At 39.0% G+C, this 20,122-nt stretch overlaps 2 protein-coding genes across 2 annotated transcripts in view; one reads left to right on the top strand and one right to left on the bottom strand.

The window, feature by feature from the left end:
• LOC102779712 (GTPase IMAP family member 9-like) overlaps positions 1–20,122 on the top strand; it is a 180,852-nt gene that overhangs the window by 30,186 nt on the left and 130,544 nt on the right. The gene's annotated exons all lie outside the window — the stretch shown is intronic.
• LOC118455628 (uncharacterized) lies at positions 4,994–19,809 on the bottom strand. The gene is made up of 3 exons (XM_087845718.1): positions 19,768–19,809; positions 13,431–13,503; positions 4,994–5,583 (listed from the first exon to the last, which is right to left on the bottom strand). The coding sequence occupies exons 1-3, from the start codon at positions 19,807–19,809 to the stop codon at positions 4,994–4,996; spliced, it is 705 nt and encodes a 234-aa protein (XP_087701844.1).

Here is a 20,122-nt window from a genome sequence, read left to right as displayed (position 1 = left end):
GCAAAGTGGGTGATAAACAAACAAGAGAGACGGGACTTGTGTCAGAAATACCCATCAGCTGATCATTGATCAGTTTCATGATTGAATGAGAGAAGAAGAGGCAGCTGACAGCGTAAAGATGCAGAATAACTCCAGCTTTGTGTCTTTTTTCATCCTAGCTGAAGTACGGGACAATCTGTGTTCCTTTTCAGCTCAATACAAAACGCGTAATATTTTCTCTGAATACGGGACTATTTCGTTTAAGGGACGGTTGACAACTCTACTAATTAACCTTATGAATAAAATAAAGTTCACTATCAGTAACATCATAGCACCCACCCAGCTGTATAGAAACTCCGTCATGCTAGCTAGTACGCAGTACAAGTTATTGTAACTGACTGTAAAAAGTCACCACAATGAAAATAAACTCCACCTAAACCTGGTTTATATCTGACCCAGATGGACTGCAGGTCATAACTTCTTACCCGAAGTTCAGTTCACCTGACACTCGGACCGGCGGCCGCCTCGGGTCTCCCCTCCTCCTGCCTCACCTTTCCCTCATCCACCTGGCCTCTTGTGGCAGCTCCGCCAAAGCCACCACCAAACAACTGAGTTATTTTTACACATCTGCCAGCATCTGGCCAATCCACCATCTTTCATTGTTTATACCGTTGCTAAAAAAAAAAATCATCGGCCCATAAAAACGAAAAATCACCAAGCCTTTGTGTATGCCCCATGGCCAGTCCAGCTATGGTCGTGCCATCAGTTAACCCTGCCAACCCCTTGTGTAGGGACTAAAGCATTATAAAGTAACGCATTACAGTAACTAGATTATTATTGTGGTAACGTGCACGGTAACTAGTTATTATGCCAAAATCAGGAACGCGTTAATTGTTACTGGGATTTAGGTAGGGTCGTTATTCGTTACTTCTTGTGGTGGCTATCGCGGAGCTTCCACAGATTCAGTAACATTATCAAGTGGTGAAGAAATTACACAGCTCGTCTGCTCCAACTCAAGCTAGGCCTGTAATTTTAGAAAGATTTTTCCCTGTGTCCTTACCAGAGCTGGGCAAGTTAGTTAATTCGATGAAAGCGTCCTCCTGCTCTCTTGATAATTTACCTGGATCTTTGTTTAAAAATGTCTTTCAGTCTATTGGTCCCTGTGTGCTCACAATTATCAATACCTCACTGGTTTCTGGTCAGGTCCCTGTTTATTGTAAGAATGCTGTTATTCACCCACTGTTAAAAAAAACCTAAGCTTGATGCTTCTCTTCTCAGTAGCTACAGACCGATTTCAAAATTACCATTCATTGCTAAGATTTTAGAAAAGGTTGTGGCTAAGCAGCTTATAGCTGTTTTAGATGAATACAGCATTCTGGATAAATTCCAATCTGGCTTTCGTAGAGCTCACTCTACTACACTTCTTAGAGTCTCCAACGACATTTTGATGAGATGTGATGCAGGAGAATGATCCGTTCTGTTGATGTTGGACCTGACCTCCGCCTTTGATACCGTGGACCATCATATTCTGCTAGATAGGCTGAGACACTGGGTGGGTATATCAGGGGCTGCTTTGGACTGGTTTGAATCCTATTTGCATGAACGATCCTTTTCTGTGGCTACCTCTAAGTACAGTTCCTCTTCTACTTTTCTTGCCTATGGTGTGCCACAAGGTTCAGTTTTGGGGCCTTTATTGTTCTTACTGTATTTACTTCCTCTTCAACACTTATTGAGCACTTTTAAGGACATTTCATATCACTGCTATGCAGATGATATTCAGTTATATATCTCCTTTAAGCCCCATGATGTTTCCAAGCTACAGATTTTGCACAAGTGCATAGACTCCATTAGAGGTTGGATGGCTGGAAACTTTCTTCAACTAAATGAGGAGAAGACTGAAGTTCTTGTTTGTGCTCCTAAAAATTTTGTACCTAGTGTTATGGAAAACTTGGGTCCACTTGCTACATTTGCAAAACCGTCTATCAGGAGCCTTGGTGTTAGTATTGACTCAGCTCTGACTTTGGATGCCCATGTAAAATCTTTGGTTCCCTCCTGTTTTTATCACTTGAGAAACATTGCTAAGCTGAGTCCCATTGTATCGCGCTCCGAATTAGAAATTGTCATTCATGCATTTGTTTCATCTCGTCTGGACTATTGTAATTCTTTGTTTACTTGTTTATGTAAAGCCTCTTTGGAGTGTCTGCAAGTTGTTCAGAACGCTGCTGCAAAGCTTCTGACCTCCTAGGTCTAGGACTAGTCCTCCAAGTTTTCCCATGTCACACCCCTGCTGATTCAGCTGCACTGGCTCCCCGTTAAATTCAGAATCCAGTTTAAGGTTTTGACCTTGACTTTCAGGGCTCTGCATGGACAAGCACCAACATATATAAGTGAACTTTTACATCCATACATTCCCAGCAGGTCCCTGAGGTCATGTGACCAGGGCTTGCTTGCTGTCCAACACACGAGGCTGAAAACAAAAGGCGACAAAGCTTTTGGAACTGTGGCCCCCAGATTGTGGAACTCTCTCCCTTTGAGCCTGAGATCTGTGGACTCAGTGGTCGCTTTTAAAAAACAGCTAAAAACTCATCCTTTTAAACTTGCTTTTGGTTGATTTTTATTTTTAGGTTTTAGCTTCTGTGAAGCACTTTGTGATTTTTTATCTTGAAAGGTGCTATATAAATAAAGTTTTACTCACTTTTTTACTTTACTTACAGCAATAGCACATCGAAGATGCTGAAGTTTCGACCACCCCAATCTTCTTATGAAGTGGTGTTGGAAATGCATTTCTGCCTGTGCATTGCTGAGCCCGGGCCCATTGTGAAACTGACGCCACCAACATTAACGGGATGCTTACATTAGGGCCTCTAATTGCGTGTTTTGTTTGGGTATCCAGCAATCAGAATTAGGGAAAATGTATTTATCCCAAATGGAAATTGAGTAAAAAAATTAATTAATAATTAAAAAAGGGGCGGGGGCACTGGTTGTAGTCGGTTGTAGTCAAACCCAGGCCGGCTGCTCTGAGCCATGCAATATACGACTACATGCTCATCTAACTGAGCTAAACCTGCGCCCAACTGGATTTAGTCACCAAAATTGGAGAAGGAATAGAGAGGACATAGACTAACATGGCAGCCTCGCTTCTGTCAGTCTGCCCCAGGGCAGCTGTGGCTACAACTGTAGCTGCCTCCACCAGTGTGTAAATGTGAGAGTGAATGAATAGTGGTATTGTAAAGCTCTTTGAGGGCCCCGAACAGTGCTATATAAATGCAATCCATTATTATTATTATTATATGAAACAGGAAATGATGACTGCTATGTATTCTATTTATTTCAACAAAGTAACTGTATTCTGATTACCACCTATTTAAACTGTAACTGTAACGGAATACAGTTACTCATATTTTGTATTTTAAATATCTAATGCTGGTACATGTATTCCATTACTCCCCAACACTGGCCATAAATAAACGATGGTTTTAACATTTCTCTTTGAATTTATGTAATGTATAAAAGAAGAAAAGTATAGTTCTATTATTATGATGTTTAGGCTGTGTGCAGGTAGGAGTGGTGAAATGGGGGACCCAAAGTGCAGACTCTGGAGACAAAACGTGAACTCCCAAAAACAGCTTTATTGCTGAAATAAAAGTAAAAAACTTCAAAATACAAAGAATAAATTCAGGAAGGCAGGCAGATAAAAGACAGCATGAATGAGGGCAGATCGCGACACGGACACAGAGAAACACATCAGGGAATCAGAGACAGGAGGGAAACACAGGTGGTGCAAATCAGGGCTAACGAAACAAGGGAAGCAAAACCTGATACATTAACACGAGACACGGACTTTCAAAGTAAAAGTGGACACATAAAACAGAGACATAGAGTTGACAAGGGGACTTGGGTCGACAACCCAGGTCTCCGAACAATTATAACTGATCGTCAAGGACCCCTAAAAGGGTTTGAAGTATTAAATAATGTGTTAAAAATGAATAATAACCACCAACTTTAAGTCGGAATGTAGGAATTAAGTAGGAAAGGTACTTGAACATCAAGTGTTCAGTAGATGGTGGTACATGACTAGTTACAGCACAGCATAACTTCATCTGAGTCTGCATTTACAGACTCAGAGCATTTGGAAATCACATGCAATAAACCACATTACACATTGTTAAAAGAAAATTGTACATAGTGTGATCAGCTACATGAAATGCGCCCTTTTTAGGATCACTAAGCAAACCACATGTCTACGTGACTTTTCATATAACAACTTTTGTGTGATAAACTTATTTTAGCAACTAACAGCTTCCTCTGTTCTGAGAACATACAGATGTAGAAAAGGGGAACCTCAGCTCTGAGTTCTTGGAATAACTTTGTTATCTTTGTACACACGTGTAACCAGCTTGTATAAATAAAGAACGCAGACAGTGACAGAGCATGAGTCCGTGAGTGTCTCTCTGCGAGTACGAGCGCTCTGTGGCTGCCCTTGCAAGTAAATCAACTGCAGTGTTTGTGTTTTCGAACTCCGTTGTCTCAGCTGAAGAACTGTTTGGGAGATTCTTAGAAATCCCCTGTCACACATGCATTATGATTATCATTCACTTTTAATATTTGACATGTTTACTAATGATTGAAGTACATACACCAATTTCTGAGCAAATTTTAAATTGTTTAATTTTTTTTTAAGGAGGAACAAAATTGCTAAATAAAAGTGTTAGAGAAAATGTGGTTGATATAAAAAAGACCAAAGAATCACTTGGTTTGGTGTGTGTACAATTTTGTTTTCATTCCTTCTATGCTGTTTATTTTAACATCATGCACAGTCTGTTCATTAGCTTTTGGTTTGAACTTTGACACACACACATATACATATATAAGATAAGATATGATAAGATAAGATAAAATGACCTTTATTAGTCCCATAGGTGGGAAATTTGTTACTTTTGTTTCTTTTGATTATTGCCATCCTGACCCAAAAAGGTCAGGATTTATTCACTTAAAAATCACAACTAAGACCTTTTTATTGTATCTTTGCTGTTTTCTTTAACACCGTGCTCACTGTGTTCATTAGCTTTTCCACCTGGTCTGAACCTGAGCTGCGGTTCTCAAAAACAACACACCTGTTGTCGCACTTTTCAATGATTTCCTTCAGACCAGGTTGACAGGAATGAAGAAAATCCTCCAGGCTCATTTCTGCCTCCTCCAGGTCGTCTCCTCGGGTGAACAGGATGACAGTTTGTTCTTTCACTTTGGTCCCAAAAGTGTTTTCTAACTTTTTCAGTATGTCTCTCTCACCATCTGTAAATCTGCTCACATGCATCACAAGTACATAGACACAGGGTTCTGACTTACAGAGCTCTTTGCACCTTTTTACATGTTTGTCCCGAACTGATGGTTCAGTGTCATCATCAAACATGTCTGGAGTATCAATCACACGCACATGTACACTATTCATGTCAGTTTCTGCCACCTGACACTCTGTGGTGACTGGATTTGAACTGGGTTTAGAAACAAAGTGATTCTTTCCAAGGATGGTGTTTCCACTGGCACTCTTTCCAGTCCCAGCCAATCCCAGAAGAACGAGGTTCACTGTGGTGTAAGTATGATTTCCTGAAATGATGAAGACCAAACACTAATTGAGCAAAATTTCACTCAACCTTTTAATGTTTTTTAAGGTTTACCATCATTTTTAAGGTCTACCATTAGCATTATAACGGTACAGTATATAATGATATCATACATTCGCTAACCCAGTAGGTTTAACTCAGCTGAAAAACATTTACACAAGTGCACAAATCCTCGATGTTTAGGTCCAGCAAAGGGTAATTGTTGCTCAGGCATGCAGCACATTGTTCTGTAGGTAGTCTTCTGCAAAACTTCAGGTACAGATGTGGGCTTTATTACTAATAGACAAACACATGCACACGTCAGGTAAGCATGTCAGACTAAGCAAGTATCCAAGGGGGGAAGTACTGTGTATAGTTCTTGATTAAATTATTTGTTTAAACAGCTAAATAAAAGAGCAAACAGACTACTTATGTATAAAGCAGAAAAATCCATGCAACACCGCTGCCCTTTACTCTACACACACACAAACACACGCACACACTTAGAAGTATGTTTTGCAAACTTCAGTAGAAGGTTGTAGTTTACCTTTTGTCTTTGTTTGATGTTGTAATTCAGGATTTTCTGCAGGTCTACAATACACGATTTGAGCAATCAGCTGATCATTCATGTGATTAAATAATGTTCATTAAGGAATAGTAATTAAAAATAGCACCAGAAAAGGTTCAAGTTACAAAGTACTGTACATGCAGTGTTGGGGAGTAACATAATACATGTAGCGTTACGTATTTAAAATACAAAATATGAATAACTGTATTCTGTTACAGTTACTATTTAAAAATGTGGTATTCTGAATACAGTTACTTTGTTGAAATAAATGGATTACACAGAGGTCTTTTCCTTTTTCATAAGTCTATGCCCTCTCTATTTGGTAATCCACGCCGGTGGATTACCAAACAAAACACGTATTAAGAGGCTGTAATGCCTGTGTCTCAGTCTCGCGGCCCATGTCACCTCTAATAACGTGAAGAAATATTTTTTAAAAGTATTATTCAAAAAATTATTTGATATGAAGGCAATAGGCAGAGTGTTAAAGGTATAGCATAGGGTTATAATAATAACCACTGCAGCCAAGAAGAGTGCCTGACGAGCCCAGTTGTAAGTAAGCTATTAAGACTCGACTGTACACCGTGTTCGTGTTTTCCTCCAAAACAATAAGTTCTGTTGGAGCAGCCTTTCAACGCCTCTCTCTGTCTCTGCTAGCAAAGTTGACCCAGTCAACAAAGTAAAGCTAGTTTTCAGCTACGAGCCGACACAGAACCCACCGTATTAGCCAGAGGTCCCTTTACTACGGTTCGGAGCCGCAGACCTGTTTTATATACGCGCGGAATAGTTGTCTATACGAGATCGCTGTAAAAAGTGCAGCCTTACCTCATGTCCACCTACTGTTACTCATTTTATATTAAGATTGAAAAATCTAGTTGGTATTGGTATGGCGAGTAGCCTTCAGTAAAAGTAATAAATCACACAGCAATAGTACATTCATGTAGTTGTAAAAAGTGTGATAATATATTAACCTCCCAGGAGCTGGTGTCCACATATGTGGACATCACATTTTTGGTTGTCTAGACCAAAATACTAAATTTTGCTCTACAAGGGCCTGATATTACGAGGACATTATACTGTCTCTGTTTTATCAAAATTTAAAACGAATATCCTCATATGTGGCTCTTATTTTTCTTAGAAACAAAAATCAGGTAAAAAAAAAAAATCTGGTGATTCTTTGTTTTTACATTCATCGGGTCCCAATATGCCCGAATATCAAAGAGAAATTAAAAATGCATGCCGTGGAAGAGTTTGGGTTTTAGGAGGTTAAGTAATCCAAAGTATTCAGAATACGTTACTCTCATTGAGTAACGTAATGGAATACGTTACAAAATACATTTTGGGGCATGTATTCTGTAATCTGTAGTAGAATACATTTTAAAAGCAACACTTCCTAACAGTGTGTACATGTATCAATATACAGCATTGATACATGTACAGTAAACAACAACCTTTACCTGTTGTGGGTTTGCACCAGTTGTTTGTCTTCAGACAGTTTTTTCTGTGCTGCTTGTCCAGAATCCATCATGGGCGACTTTGGCTGCCTTTTTGCTTCTTCTGACGGTTTCTGAGTTTTATCTCCCTCATCTTTTTTCTGTTGCTGCACATCTTTAGGTAAAGACGTGATGAACACACACACACACACACACACACACACACACACACACACACACACACGTCTTAATGTTGTTTTTAGAATTTCTCTGAATTTCCCTAAAACACATATTGGCATGTGAAATGTTGTCAGTGAAAACTGTCACGGCCCTGGGTCTGTGACACAGTGTTTTGAATTGTGTACTATTATTGATCTTTGATTTCTTCATAAATGTTCACTGCTGGTCTCTTGGTTTAAATTTTCAGTATTTCTAGCTCCCTAGTTCCTTATCATTCTTGATTTCTTGTCTTTAGGTTTTGTTAATGTGCCTCCCCTGTATTCTGTGTTATATCTCCTCTGTGCTTTCCTGTCCCACAGATCTCTATGTTCTGTGTCCTCTTTGTCATCTTTGCCTCTGTGTTTTTGTGTTTCCTGTTTTACCTTGAAAGTCCTTATTATATGTCAGTGTATTCTGTTTTGCTTCCTCCCTGTCTCGTCACATCTATTATGTTTCCCCCTGTTTCCCATTCCCTTGTTACTGATTCTTGTATTTAAGCCCTGTGTCTTCCTTGCTTTGTGTCGCGTCATACACCCTCATAAACATGCAAACTCCACACAGAAATATCCCGGCCAGGTGGTGGATTTGACTCAGGACCTTCTTGCTGTGAAGCAACTGCGCTAATCACCGCACCACCGTGCTTTCTGCTGATGGAAAAGTAATCTAATAAAAAATATCTCACCTTCAAATAAAAGGTAGCAGGGCCAATAATTTCCAATAATTTAAAGATAAAAATAATAATAATAAAAAATATTTGTATGTAATTTTGACTTTGATCAATTTCAGTGTGCGCTGTCATCTTGTGTTTTTTCATCAAGCTGCAGGCAGCAATAAAGTAATAAATCCAGCCCTGAGCATAAAATAAAACTACATCAGCTCAGGGTTGAAAATACATAAATATTTATTACAAAATAACACCATATGAAATGATACTGTTTCCTCGGTTTTATTGGGATTTCTGTTTCTGAACCTCTCAGAGCTTTTCCACATCAGGGTTGTAAGAAGTCATTTTAATATTCATGCAGGACTGCAGCGTGTCATCAGTCAGGAAAAAGCGCTGTTTGGACTTCATGTAGGTCATGTTGAGAAAACCTGCTGGCATAGCTATGTAGAGCCAATGAAAGACAGGACTCCAAAATATGGAAAGAATGGGTATGATATGATCCACAAGCGTAAACTAAGATTTACAAAGTGATTTGTGTGTAACTTTTGAGGACCCACATTCCACACACAAATGTGACCACATGTAAAACTATTTTACAAGTGTGCACATCCAAATCTGAATAATTACTGATCATTTACAAACAACTGATGAAGTTCCTCTTCACGAATCTAATCATTTTGATTTTCAAAATTTTTCTGTGTGTACAAATGTCTAAAACTACACATAACTCTCTTGCTCTCTTGCAAAATCTTAAATACCTGTGGAGGAATCACCTGATATGCACAGATCATGTCACATGCCTAAGTTCCAGTGTGAAACAAATGTGTACAAGTCTTTGCTTCTGGATCATATTGCATGCATTTTTCAGGCATTTTTCAAGTTTTCAGGTCAGAAGATGGCGCCGGGTGTCATGGCACGCCGTCTCTCGGTTCTGCAATATTTATGTTTTGTGTTCTTAGTGGTGTCCCTGCTAGTTTTAAAATCCCACTCTTTGTTGGCGTATGAGCGACAGACGCTGCTTAATATCCCTGACTCACTGCTGAAGTTTCCCAGCGTTAACGAGTGATGTGGAGGACTCCCGCTGCCTCTGGCGTCGGTACCGGGGGAACTGCATCGCCGTGATCCCCCCCTGGAATCCTTCGAAACGGAAGCGCTGGAGAAGTGGACGAATGCGCGGAACGCGCTCTGGGAAGCGTGTTTGGGTCAGAACTCGGATGCGGCGGGTCCTTACCATCGGTGACCCTGGCTGTTTAGGACTTTATTTTGGCCTCAAACAGCGCTGCCTTCTTCCTGTTTACCCTACGTCATCGGAGCACGCTCACCCGAGGCTGCTTTATTGGCAGTGTTGGGAAGGTTACTTTTAAAATGTATTCCACTACAGATTACAGATTACATGCCCCAAAATGTATTCTGTAACGTATTCCGTTACGTTACTCAATGAGAGTAACGTATTCTGAATATTTTGGATTACTTAATATATTATCATGCTGTTTACAACTACATGAAAGTACTATTGCTGTGATTTATTACTGTTACTGAAGGTCCGCGGCTCCGAACCGTAGTAAAGGGACCTCTGGCTAATACGGTGGGTTCTGTGTTGGGCTCGTAGCTGAAAACTAGCTTTACTTTGTTGTCTGGGTCAACTTTGCTAGCAGAGACAGAGAGAGGCGTTGAAAGGCTGCTCCAACAGAACTTATTGTTTTTGGAGGAAAACACGAACACGGTGTACAGTCGAGTCTTAATAGCTTACTTACAACTGGGCTCGTCAGGCACTCTTCTTGGCTGCAGTGGTTATTATTATATTTACATGCTTCCAGCTCCCGTTTTTGCTCGATGACAGCTCGTACTTTTCCTTTTTCTCCCTCCCTCGCTCACAGACACATAACGTGTATGGCAGTCCATTCTCCCTGCAGCACGGACTACACTGCCCATGATGCTACATTCTTTAGAGCTATACCTGTAGCATTCTGCCTGTTAGCTTAGCACAACAACAACAGGCGCTCTCTCACCCAGGAAACACGCAGAGAGAGAGCATCACCCTGTAACCATGGCAACCGTAACGCTGCCGCCTGGAACAACAGAACGTAGCTGTCAAACAAAACCCAAACAGGCCTGACCCGCCACAATATGAAACAGGGAAGTACCGCCGTGTAATCCATTTATTTCAGCAAAGTAACTGTATTCTAAATACCACCTTTTTAAACGGTAACTGTAACGGAATACAGTTACTCATATTTTGTATTTTAAATACGTAACGGCGGTACATGTATTCCGTTACTCCCCAACACTGTTTATTGGTCACCATGCCGACGGGATATGAGGGGAGGTGGAGTAAATATAAACAACCTACAAATACTGCCTGCTACCACGGATGGACAGACAGTTAAATTAGCTCTCTTAAACACAAGATCTGTATCAAATAAAACTCATGTTCTTCAGGACTTCTTTGGTACTCATAAGCTGGACGTCATGCTCCTAACTGAGACATGGCTGCGCGCTGGTGAAGTGGCTCCTTGCTGGAACTTTGCCCCTCCGATGCCAGCTTTTTCAGCTCCCCCAGGTTGTCTGGGAGGGGAGGCGGGGTAGCCTCTATCATCAAAGACTGTTTTAAATGCAAACAGATACAAAGTCCTGGTGTTTTTTCCTCATTTGAGTCCCAACTCCTGACTTTAAGCTGTCCTGTGGTTCTAATTATAGTCATCTATCGTCCACCTAAATATAATGACTTGTTTATTTTGGAATTTTCAGACTTCATGACATGTTTTATCGCTCACTATGAAAGGATTCTTATAGTGGGGGACTTTAATATTCATCTGTGTTGTGAGGATAAACCCCTGGTCAAAGATTTCTTGAATGTAATTGATTCCTTAAACTTCACACAATTTGTGTCTGGGCCAACACGTAAGGGCCACACCCTAGACCTTGTTTTGGGTTACGGACTGAATGTATCAATGACTGAAAATTGTGTTTTACCTATTCTAGACCACTCAGCAATTTTATTTGATATTTTAATCCCTAAATCTCCAGCTTCTGAGAGGGGAAACTTGCCCCTCAGATCATCTCGTTATATTAGCCCCGAAGCATTGCTTGGAGTTGAATTACATCTACCTGATGTGTTGGACCCTATTTTTACCCAGGAGTTATGTGTGGACACCTTGACTGCGAACCTTAATAATACACTTCTTGAACTACTGAACTCTGTTGCTCCCATAAAGAAGTTGAAATGTCAAAAAAGGAACCCTATGCCCTGGTTAAATGAGGAGATCTTGAACTTGAGAAGAAATTGTAGAAAAGCAGAGCGTCACTGGAGATCTTCCCGACTAGAAGTATTTCTCCAGGCTTGGAAGGACTCATTGTCTTCTCTTCAATCAGCGATGTCGGCAGTGAAAGCAAATTATTTCTCAAATCTCATCATGAGCCATAAACATAACTCAAAACTCCTTTTCAACACAGTGTCGCAACTTACAGAGAGTAATTCAACTCTCTGCTGCTCTAATTTGATAGCTCATGACTTTCTTACGTTTTTCAGAGAGAGGGCTGAAACACTTAGGAATCAGATTACTCCCTCCTCAAGCTTTTCATTAGACTACTCGGTTGCTTTGCCTGTTGGTGCTGATAAACTATTCTCTGACTTCGAGGTTATTTCCTTGTATGGATTAACTAAGGTTGTAAAAGCAGCTCGATGTACAACCTGTTCTTTGGATCCTCTACCAGCCTGGATTATAAAGGAACTGTGGTCAGCATTAGGACCCTACATTCTGTTTCTTTTAAATACTTCACTGACGACCGGAGTCTTCCCTGAATGTTTTAAATCAGCTGTGGTAGTGCCGATCTTGAAAAAGCCCGGACTGGATGTTGACATGGTCGCAAACTATAGACCCATCTCACATCTGTCTTTTTTATCTAAAGTTTTTGAAAAAGTGGTTTTTAAGCAGCTCACTGAGCATTTGTCAACAAGCAATCTGTTTGAAGCATTTCAGTCTGCTTTTAGACCAAATCACTCCACAGAAACAGCTTTAGTCAAAGTGGTAAATGATCTGTTGGTAAATGCAGACAACGATCGCACTTCAGTTTTATTAATGCTGGATCTAAGTGCTGCGTTTGACACTGTGGATCACTGCATTTTATTGGATAGGCTTGAACATTTTATTGGAGTTACAGGAAATGTTTTATCATGGCTGAGATCTGACCTGCTTGGGAGGTCTCAGACTGTTAGTTTTGAAAATGATCTCTCTGAGACCTGTGCAGTGAGGCATGGGGTCCCTCAGGGCTCCGTACTTGGACCACTGCTTTTTTTCTATGTACCTGCTGCCTCTTGGTGTTCTTTTACGTTCTTTTAATGTAACCTTTCATTGTTACGCTGATGACCTGCAGCTTTATGTTCCTCTAACCATTGGAAATTGTGCTGAAGTCTCTAAACTAGAATCTTGTTTATCTATAATTAAGGGCTGGTTATAATTAATTTCTTGCTCCTAAATACTGATAAGACAGAGTTGATGGTCATTGGGCCACACAAATTTCAGCACTTGTCCCAAAATTTCATCTTGAAAATTGATGACAGTGCCATAAATTGTAGGAACAAGGTAAAAAACTTGGGCGTGTGGTTTGACATGGTGCTCTCTTTTGAGTCTCATGTAAAAGAGATAACAAAGACCGCCTTTTATCATTAGAGGAACATCAGCCAGAATCAGACAAGTTTTGTCAAGCGACACTGCAGAGGTTCTTGTCCATGCATTTGTGTCTTCCCGCATTGATTATTGCAATGCTCTTCTTTCTGGGCTACCAAAGAAAAGTTTCAGAGGTCTACAGATGGTGCAAAATGCAGCTGCTCGCATTTTAACAAGAACTGGGAAATTTGAGCACATTAGCCTGTACTGAGATCTCTTCACTGGCTACCTTGTCAGGTTCGAGCAGATTTTAAGGTCCTGCTGCTCACCTACAAGGCTTTAAACGGACTGGCACCTTCATACCTCTCCGACCTTTTACATCTTTATGTTCCATCTCGTGCTCTCCGATCTCAGGACTCTGGCCTTCTAAAGGTTCCTAGAGCCAGAAAAAAGACAATTGGAGAGCTTTTTCCTTTCGTGCCCCGTTTCTGTGGAACAACCTCGCTCAAGATGTTAGGCAGGCTGCTCTGTGGAGGTTTTTAAAACTAAGCTGAAGACACATTTTTTCACCTTATCTTACAAGTCCTAATTCTGTGGCTTTTAGTTTTTAAATTTTTACTGTTTTTAACTTGTATTGTGTCTTTTACCTGTATTGCTTTTATTATTATTATTTTTATCCTTTTAGTTTCAAATAGTTGTACAGCACTTTGTTTGAAAGTGCTTTATAAATAAAGTTATTATTATTATTATTATTATTATTATTATTATTATTATTATTATTTAACACCTTTGAGACATATTTGTCTCCATATCAGACTTTTTATGTTCCTATAAGTGTCTGGAATGGAAGATTTATCCCAGATCCATGGCTCTGGACCGTAGTACAGAGACCTGGCTGATAATTGATGTTCTGATTTTGACTCATAGATGCAAACTAGCTTTCTGGTCTGGGTCAACTTATAGCAAAGTGCAGAGATAGAGAGGCTGTAGAACTTTATTATTCTGGAGCAAGGGCGTAGATTTGGTTTTGGCATTGGTGGGGACGGATGATTCGACCACCGAACCCTGCCCTGTTTCTTTTTTTTTTCTTTTCCCTTTTTGTCTTTGCTTCTTGATAAAAAAAGGGAGAAATATACTTGCCTACATATGCTATGCTACATACTTTTAAACCATTTAATTTATATTTATATAATTTATATAACCATTTATATGTGAATTATATAATGTTAAAATACTATTAAACAAATGACCAAGTATTTTAGATTTTAGTTTACTTCAGCCATATTCCATATAAATCAGGTATCATACAAAAATAAAAATAGAGTCATGACAATAAAAGAATATGACTTTAAGGACTTAACATCATTACTTCAGTTATACTACACCAACATCTGTTATATTTTGGCACTAAGGGAACACTGAATGACCTGGTGGTTTTTGTCCATGAAACTACTCATCTAAGATTACCACAAAGTAAAAGATCTCTCAGCAAAATTATGCAACATTTTAGGCACTATTGTCCCGATCAACTCAGTGAGCTGAGATTTTCTATTCTAAACATGAACTACTGTTACAGCAACAGACATGGACTACTGGTGTCCCACACAACAACTCAATGTCCACTATGTGAAGGAGCCAAACACATGCCTGCTCCTCTTGTTAACTGAGATAAACTGCTGGCATATTTGTTTTACATCTATACTGTCCAGTCTCTCCTGGTGGACACACAGCAGCATTGTTTAATCTCATTTGAGTCATTGTTGACCTTAGCCATGTTTTTAGTCTTCTGAGAGCACTGAAGCTTCTTTCAGCCTCAGTACCTGCGTTTTGCTTGATGTGCCTCACCTTTGGCCCTGGCTCTTCCCCTCTGACTGCACTAGGACATATTACCACCTGATAAAATAACACATTGATTCGTGCCATATAAAAGTGAGACATGTCAATTCAGATTCTTTGTCAAATAAACACTAATGAATCAATTTACATCAGCAGCCTAACAATTGTCATGTGTCAATGTGTAGCTGCTTCAGTGTGTCTGTCAGTTTGTGCAGATCTTGACTCATCAGTAATGTTTGTAGGGTGAGTGCAATTTTAAAACAATTTGTGCAAACTGCACTACAAGGTGGAATATTTGCAAAATCATGACTACCTTATGATATTTTGTCTCAAAAATGAACCCTATGAATATGTCAGTACCATTAGGATGAAATTATTGTGTCACCAACATTTTAACGTTAGACATATAATTTTAACAGCCTCTGTAAACTAATACCCTGGCTTGCTCGACGCTACGCTTTCTCTGACAGTTTCAATCAAAATTAGAAATGCTGCTCTGAGACTGAAAGAACTAATAGTGCTGCCTGCTGTGCAGTTTTATCTCTCTGTGGTGAGAATAAGGCACGGCGGGACCACGGAATATCCTTTCGAGCCATTTTTATTCACACTCATCACAACAACCACACACACCTGAGTCCCCGTGTTTTAACCCAGCGGGCGTGATTATGGATGCCGTGCAGGTGTGTCCGCCCTCCCTGCATGGCACCGCAGACCACGCCCCACCACACTCTCTCCAAACAATATTGACCGAACTAGCAGCAAAAAACTAAGCTTCACATAAACATCGTCAAGGACTCCCTCTGATTTTTGCTGTTTTGCTTCCACCGCAATAAAATCACACTTAATGCACAGCTCTCTCTCTCTCTCTCTCTCTCTCTGTACTTCAAGAACAGTTTCCCATCTATCGCCGAAATCTGTTTTATGCATTATTCGCTTGCTTGTTACGCACAAGACTACAGTTGTCTACAGCGCTGTCGGCCGCTGTTTTTTTCCCTTTTACTTACTTCCGAAAAGAAAACCTAATTTCTGCCGTTCAATACTGAACAAATTTAAACTTTTTAAAATTATACAAAATGCAAAATGCTTAGCCGTGTCTCTAATAAAACCGCTGTAACTTCAGAGGTAATGTTCATGTGTTTTCTTTCGTTTTTGATCTACTGCAGAATATTTTTATAAAATCCCAGTCCAGGAAAATCACCTTCATGTTTTTCTGTGTTTTATCCTCAGTTACTTTGACACAAAGGCCTCTGCTGTGATGCCTTTGATAGTCTTGTGTGTGTCAGCTTCCTTTTTATAGATACAAAAGTATGTAAATATACTGATCTGAATTATAATATTTCTGACTGTCTGAGGCAAAATTTCCCAGATTCAAATCGAATTGAATTGAATCGAATTGTGGATCGAATCGATTCAGGACCTTGTGAATCGGAATCGAATCGATTCTAGAAATCAGTGATGATACCCAGCCCTAAATGAGACGTTGACAGATCTTTTTTTTCTTCTTTCTGTCGGGTTTGTTTTTCTTTACTCGAAGAGATCAAATTATTGATGGGGACAATTCAATAATCGCTGGATATTGGTGGGGACATGTCCCTTCCGTCCATGGCAAATCTACGCCCTTGTTCTGGAGGTGTCGAACACAGTGAACAGCTGAATACTAACATTTTGGTCAGAAATGGGCTCATTAGACTCTCTTTGGCTGTAGTAGCTACTACTAAAAACATACTTTTCTTTTTCTCACTCTCTGTAAACTTTATACTGCAGATATTACTCTCACACATTGTAAGAAAAAGTCCTAATATTAAAGTATTTTACAATTTTGTTCTGTTCTTCTAGAGTATCATTAAATTTACATAAATAGACTGTGATTTCACATTTCAAATATAAATTAACGTAAAATCACTGTAATGTAATAAAACATAATTTTCTTGTTTTTTAAATGTATTTGTCTGTACATATGCATATTTAGATTGTAAAAATACATTCACAAATGTATCATGATTTCACAAATATCTCCGTTATTTGAAAAATTGAACTGTTAAATTCAAATGTAATGCTATGGAAAAATATATGAAATGATTCTTATAAACTTTGTTAACATCAAATAATTATTACAATTATTGCTATTTAGGGCGATCGTGGCTCAAGAGTTGGGTGTTTGTCTTGTAATCAGAAGGTTGCCGGTTCGAGCCCCGGCTCGGCCACTCTCTGTCGTTGTGTCCTTGGGCAAGACACTTCACCTGCCGCCTACTGGTGACGGCCAGAGGGGCTGATGGTGCGATATGGCAGCCTTGCCTCTGTCCAAGGGCATGCAATCCATTATTATTTGAACCAACTGTTAACTGTATATTTCTGTACATTTAAGTATTATTATTCATATTGCCACATTCATTGACCTTGTTTATAGGTAAATTCATTGTTTAATCACATTACAATGTTCCTAATTTAATGTTTAAAAGCACTTGAAAAAGGCAGAATCCCATGTAAAATTAGCGCAACAAACTGTATTGCCATCACTGAAAATAACCATATTTTTATGAGAAAGTTATTTTCTTTTATTTGATGGTATTATTTTCGCGCCCCAGCTGCCGGAATATTACTGTTTTTCTAGGATTTTTTTTTAACAGAGAGAGGGGTGGTCCCTGTGTGGTGGCAGATTTCTTTTCTCATGTATTAATCACATATTTTAATCACATCACTTTAGTATAGCAAGAGCACTCCTGTCAGTTAGTTGCATGTGCACTACAAGTGGGCCTTATGCTCTACACACAAACACACACACACACACACACACACACACACACACACACAGTGAGGCCATTTTAATGGGAGACATTAAACAGATAGTGACACACCTTCTGCTTATCAGTGATGTAAATCCTTATGTGACGGCTAAGCAGAAAACAAGGTCATGATTCTCTCTGTCAGGGAGGGGGTTTTAAGAATGGGACTGAAGTATAGGGTTATATGCAATGATGTGGAATGTTCTTTGGTTGAGAGTGTTCTGGGAGGGTATAAAAGAGTTCAGGGCGGTGTCCATCCTCAGAAAACTGTTCGGTGTTTTTGATGTTTTGAATGTTTTTCTCCAGTGCAGTGCTTTTCTTTTTCTTTTCTTTAATAAACTTCACTTTAAAAAACACGCTCACCTGGAAGTTGCAGTTTTATTTAAGATTTTCCACAACACCTGTCTCCCCCACAACATTCAACCTGTGGCATGGAATAGATTACCTATCAGGCTGCTTTGGTAAAGGGAAACTTATGCCTGTAACATTTTTAAAAAATTTTTTTTTTTCTTTTTCTTTCTTTTTTTAATCAAAATTTAAAGGTGACACAGCTGAGGGGCGAAAGAGCTGTATTCTGCTCACGAGCTGTGAGTTGCCAACCCCTGGTATAAACTATATCAGCAAATGTGATTCAGGATATTCTTGCTTCTGTATATATTATTTTACAGAGTTTTAAAGTATCACTATCATGTCCTAAAATATATAAACAGCTTCTGGGTTATTTAAAGTGAGATGTGTCCAGACCATATACAACATAAGCTTGACTGTTTTATTGGCTTCAATCTATTTTTGTGGTGCAGAGCTTATATACATCAAACTGTCAATAAAATCCACACTACTAAGATATTTGGTTTGAAGTCTGCATTTTTAGAGTGCACCACACAACTACCCTTTACTGCACTCTAACACAGACCCACACACCTGAATATGGTTGGAAGCATCTTTGAAATACCTTACCTTTTTTCTTTCTTTGATGTTGTTGGTCAGCAGATCTACAATATAGGATTAGAGCCTTATTAACTGCTTCTGAAACAATTTACTTTGTGTAATCAGCTGATTGTTCATGTGATTAAATAATGATAATTAAGGAATAGTAATGAAAGTTTCAAAGTACAGTACATGTATGAATGTACAGCATAGTTCTTTTGCATAATGTCCTGTAATAGCCAATTTGAAACTGAAACCTTTACCTGATGTTTGTTGCTTGCACTTGTTGGATGTCTTCAGCTGGTTTATCCTTTTTTGTAAATAGAGAACCCATGGTGCAGGACCTGAGCTGCTTTTCGGCGTGTTCTAAAGGTTTCTGAGTCTTTTGAGCTTTCTCTTTTTTCTGCAGCTGCTCAACTTTGGATCAAAATGTGCCCTCTACAACCAACACACACACACACAGAAAAACTGAAGCGAGGAAGCACTACCAGTGAAGAAAAAACACCGAGCAGCACATTTATAGTACGGCTTATGTACCCTACCAGTCAAACATTTTGGACACACCTTCTCATTTATTGTTTTTTCTTTATTTTCAATACTATTTACATTATAGCATTAAGGCATCAATCTATGAATGAACACAAATGGAATATTGTAGTAAACAAAAAAGTATATAACTCAAAAAGCAATTTCACACTTTTGTTTCTCTCAGTGAAGCTAATTGACAGAAAGCCAAAGGCTTGCAGCAATGTCAACAAATGAAAGGGTGGCTACTTTGAAAAATCTACAATCTAAAACATATTTAGAGTTATTTATCAATCCTTTCTTTGCTAGATAATTCCATACATCTTGCTTTATATATTTGGTGTTTTCAGTATGTATCTATGATGTAGAAAGTAGTAAAGTAAAGTAAAGAAAAAACATTAAATTAGAAGGTGTGTCCAAACTGACTGATAGTGTATACAGCACAAATGTTATCTATTTCACATCGTATGTAAGAAAAAACAGAGAAAGGCACAACAAAGAAAATCAGTGCACATACAAAAGTTAACAAAATAATTTACTATTCATATTTGTTAAGTGTTCAGTGGGCAAACAAAAGAAACAAAAAACAATACTAATTCTAGTCTGCTGCATGCTAGACTTCTTCTTACTTCCACTTTTTCCTTTCCTCTATATTCTTCCTGCTCCATCATCTTGCCTAACACAAATATAAATTTTAACAGTCATACTGAATGCAAACTTGGTGGCAAAACTTACTGTCAGATAAAGTCTTTCAATCCTGTGCAGTAAAAGGTTGTGCAGTGTCTGCAAGGTGTGCTCGTCTTTTTCTCTATTATATAAACCTGTTATGCAAATGCTGGAGGCGTGTCAGCTGTGAAGCTACAAATAATGCGTTGAACAGAAGCTTGAACACTCATCTCTCTCACCTGTGTAGTTACAACACTGAATACAAATTATGGCTTCATCTACATCAGGTAAAATTAATTTAATCTGCTCTGTTTATAT

The sequence above is a fragment of the Neolamprologus brichardi genome, chromosome 9, assembly GCF_056152115.1.
Source record: "Neolamprologus brichardi isolate AB-2024 chromosome 9, ASM5615211v1, whole genome shotgun sequence".
In the NCBI taxonomy this organism is placed as follows: domain Eukaryota; kingdom Metazoa; phylum Chordata; class Actinopteri; order Cichliformes; family Cichlidae; genus Neolamprologus; species Neolamprologus brichardi.
The sequence above is the reverse complement of the archived record's forward strand: the minus strand, read 5'-3'. Positions and strand labels throughout refer to the sequence as shown.